At 41.1% G+C, this 4,057-nt stretch overlaps 1 protein-coding gene across 1 annotated transcript in view; it reads left to right on the top strand.

Annotated features, from left to right (window-relative positions):
- Positions 1-261: 261 nt before the first annotated feature.
- Positions 262-4,057, top strand: part of LIPC (lipase C, hepatic type) — a 92,592-nt gene continuing 88,796 nt past the window's right edge. Inside the window, exons 1-2 of the mRNA XM_014518333.2 lie at positions 262-342; positions 553-674. Of these exons, the coding sequence (XP_014373819.1) occupies positions 593-674 (82 nt within the window). The 5' untranslated portion in view covers positions 262-342; positions 553-592. The remainder of the gene's footprint in view (positions 343-552; positions 675-4,057) is intronic.

Raw genomic sequence — 4,057 nt, 5'->3', positions numbered from 1 at the left:
GGGCCAGTCCATCCCACAAACCAACACTGTGCCCCTCATCTAGCCTGCAGGGTCAGATGAAGTTTGACACCCTGAACTATAACACTGAAAAAAGAGAACTTCTTAGTAAATGAAGTTTCTAAATTTGTCTGTTTTGAAACTCAGATCTCCTACTTGGAGTCGTCTATGTTTAAGAAATGTTTAGAGTAGCCTTCACTTCCTTTGGTCATTTTGCAATATGTTCAGACTGAGCTGTTGGCCAACCAAATTTGAGCTGACTACCCATGACCTTCAGCAGTATTTCAGGATACAAAATACTTTTATTCATTTTGATCTCTTCAGAACTGAGCATTAGTCTGTGAGGTATGTATCCAGTTCTAAATTACTGCTGTGAAAAGTGGCATAAAAATAAAATGATGCCTTGGAACATAAACATATTCAATTTCATTAGACTGGATAAGAGAAGGAAAATATTGGAGCAGTGGACAGGAGATTTAAAGGTTAATGATTAATGGGCAACCGGTCCTGGCAGTGTATTGATAATCTGTTTTTTTCACATCTCTTTGGCAGCAGAAGTTAGCAGCAAAGCCTCAGTTTTCGTGCAGAGGACGAAATGAGACATTTCCCATTTTTCTCACTTTTGCTGTTTTTCTGCCTTGGTGCTCAAGCAAATGCAGATGGAGGGAAGAAAAAAGGTAAAACACTATCTAATTAAATTCGATGTTAATTTTTGTTGAAAAAGATACACTATACAGTTTGAGGTACTGACCCTATGATACTCAACACTCTTTTTGAATGTTATGATTTTAATGAAATCTATGGCTCTAAAATCTGATGTATATCCATGTTTATCAGAAAATGTAATTGTTAAGATGGCAAACAGTTCCAAATGGAAATCTATACCTTCTGAAAGACTGCAGATCTAAAGTAATCAGACCTTTAAGAGCATTTCTGCTGACAGTTAAATTAAAAGTGTTTTAAGACTCTTACTGAACTAATAGGAATTTGTAAGCTGCTCTGTGAAAGAGAATATTCTTTAAAACAGATCAATCTCTTACAAAGGTAAAGAAAAAAAAAAGGATTCTAGATACTGGGCAGTTTAATGGTTTATCTTGAGCTGCCTAGAAAAACATCATGTCACTTCAAAGTTGGGGAATACTTTTCAGTGGAAGAAGTACTTATTTAAAGTGATGTGGAAGGGGAGTTGTATGTGAGATCCTTATCATTTAAAAAGTTGTGTACCTATTTGCCATGCGACTTGTCACTATAAATTATGTCAAAGTGGCCCTGTGCTTGCTGGAGTATAACATCACAAATACTGTTAAATTCTATGCAGTTTGATTGACTGTATATTTTAATTCATTCTGGTCATCACACCATATCTACAAAGCAGCAGGTTTGCATAAAGTACTTATTAATTCTAAACTACTTTATAATACTTTAAATATTTGTAGGTTGAATATTAGGAAGAACCTTTTTCACTATGAGGATGGTTAAGCACTGGAAAAGGCTCTCAAGGGGTTTCAAATGCTCCATCCTTGGAATTTTTTAAGAGCAGGTTAGACAAACAATCGACTGAGATGGTTTAGTCAGGGACAATCCATCCTACCTTGAGCGGGGGTTGGACTAGATGACTTTGTGAGGTCTCTTCCAGCCGTACTTTCTATGATTCTATAAAATCTGGAGGTAGTAACATCGTTTTTTCCTGAGATTCGAGTGAGATGTAAAATAGTATATATCAACCATAGAAGCATGGCATTTGTTAATAGTTATGTTTTCAATTACATCTATGCAAAATATATTAAACCATTCCTCAGAAGTCAAAGTGCAATCTAAAAGTGGCACAATAATTCCAGCTTACAAGAGAATCTCTCTGGTTTGATCCTTCAAATGCTACTCTGAGTTTCATTTTGATTAAGCATAAAAACTTGAAGTGAAACTCAGTAAACCCCACCAAGTTTCAACTAAAAGACTGAACTGGTTCAGGTTTCTACGCACCTGAAAGGCTGATTAATCTTAGCAAGCCATTGACAAACCTACAATGAATTTCAAATTTTTCATATTACCCAAAAGTTGGAGAGTTGCACATGCCTCTGGGGTTTGTAATACAAGCTTTGCCCAGCTGTATTCAGACCTTTGTATGTGAAAAGTTCAGTTCATTCATGAAACAATTACATGGCAACTGTGACCATAGGTCACTGTATCCCTAGCTTCTCTAAGGTCACAGGGCTCACTTTATGCCAGGACATACTCTCATGTTCCTGCCATCTGCAGTAGTTTTTGTAACAAGGCTGATAGCTTTTTTAATATAGGCATTTTTTACATCAACAGACTCCATGTGTTTGCTTCTTGCATCTCCAGCATAGAACCGTCTTGTGTTTCCTGAAGGACAGTTAACTTTTCTCCTTTCGTGTTAGAAGAGGTATCCAAATGAGTGCTGTATTTAAATGAGATGCCTTTCAGTTAAGAACACAACAGAACACACCAATAAAGATGCTTAAAAAAGAAAAATTGGCTATATTCCCAGCTAGGTGAAAGCTGCACAGAGCCTAGCCAAACTGGGCTTAGCTATAAGGATTAATTAGTTATAAGGCTGGTAAGTGGTAGCTTTACATATCAGACAGATCTTAGTTCAGCATCAGTTTTAAACCAGTATAACTCTCAACTCTGATTCTCAGTTTACCTTAGTATGACAGAAAAATTATAGCAGTACCCTTTTCCTATTTTCTTCTTCTACCCCCTCCTCTAACTCCGGGGCTAGGGACAGACATTACACATAAACCAGTTCAAGTGATCAGAAACTGGTTTAAACCTGTAACAGAACAGATGTTCAGTGCACATAAACCAATTTGAAAATGGCTGAAACTGGTTTGAGATAAACCTGGTTGAATGTAGTATCAGACTCAACTGATTTGGGTCAAACCAGTTTATGCAATGTCTGTCCCAGACCCCTTGCTGGTTTAAGATAAACCAGACTCCCCCAGCATCCCAGCATGCTCTCTGGGCTGGTGGGGTTCTCTGCTCCGCAGCAGAGCTGGCCCCACCCCTCTGCTCCCTGGCTGCAGCTCCAGAAGAGACTGCAGACACAGCAGGGTCTGCCTGGCTTCCCCCTGCCCTACCTACCCCTTCCCCTCACTGCTCAAGCAGGGATTCCCCCCTCCCTCACTCCCATCTCCCACAGTACAGACCTCAGCCCCACGAACCCTAGGCATGTGGTATGCTGACTAATGCTAAGAGGTGTCTGTTGTTCTCTCCACAATTTCACTGGGACAGGCAGACAGAACAGTGACTGCATAGGGCTACTTAGAGCTAATCAACCATTCAACAGGTAAGCTGTTTAAGAAGAGTTTGAAGTAATGGAGAGAGCCTATTGTTTTGCTGATGAAGTGATAAACACTGTTATCAGCCTCCTGCTGGCCTGTTAGTTTGCTGCAGATAGTATAAAGAAGCAGGGAGGGAGACTGAAAAGCTTCCTACAATGGATGCATGCACTGCAGACCTCCCCTTGTCTCAGAGTGCTAGCAGGGAGCTGGGAACTGGTGATACTCTTGCCCCAATGGAGAGAGCCTATTGTTTTGCTGATGAAGTGATAAACACTGTTATCAGCCTCCTGCTGGCCTGTTAGTTTGCTGCAGATAGTATAAAGAAGCAGGGAGGGAGACTGAAAAGCTTCCTACAATGGATGCATGCACTGCAGACCTCCCCTTGTCTCAGAGTGCTAGCAGGGAGCTGGGAACTGGTGATACTCTTGCCCCATTAGCAGCCAGTGGGGAAAAGCCTGGGACCATGCAGGCAGACCTCCTTAATCAGAGTGTCCTGCCAGGGCCTGGCCATGCCCACTCAGCTCAGTACTATAGAAGGGAAGGGAGGGCTGCTGTAGCGCCCCCTGGCTTCTAGTCTGAGCCACTGCAGGCATGTGCCTGAATTTCCTCAGTCCAGAAAGAATGTCAGTTGGGTTACGAACCAATTCAGTCTAGCCAGGTTAGACCTGCAAAGATTGAATCAATCTCATGCTTTTTGAATGTCTGTCCCTAGCCCACGTTTGCAGGTTTGCCCAGAAAAGAATGGGATATTCCCA

This window comes from Alligator sinensis, unplaced genomic scaffold (assembly GCF_000455745.1).
Source record: "Alligator sinensis unplaced genomic scaffold, ASM45574v1 scaffold1097_1, whole genome shotgun sequence".
In the NCBI taxonomy this organism is placed as follows: domain Eukaryota; kingdom Metazoa; phylum Chordata; order Crocodylia; family Alligatoridae; genus Alligator; species Alligator sinensis.
The sequence above is the reverse complement of the archived record's forward strand: the minus strand, read 5'-3'. Positions and strand labels throughout refer to the sequence as shown.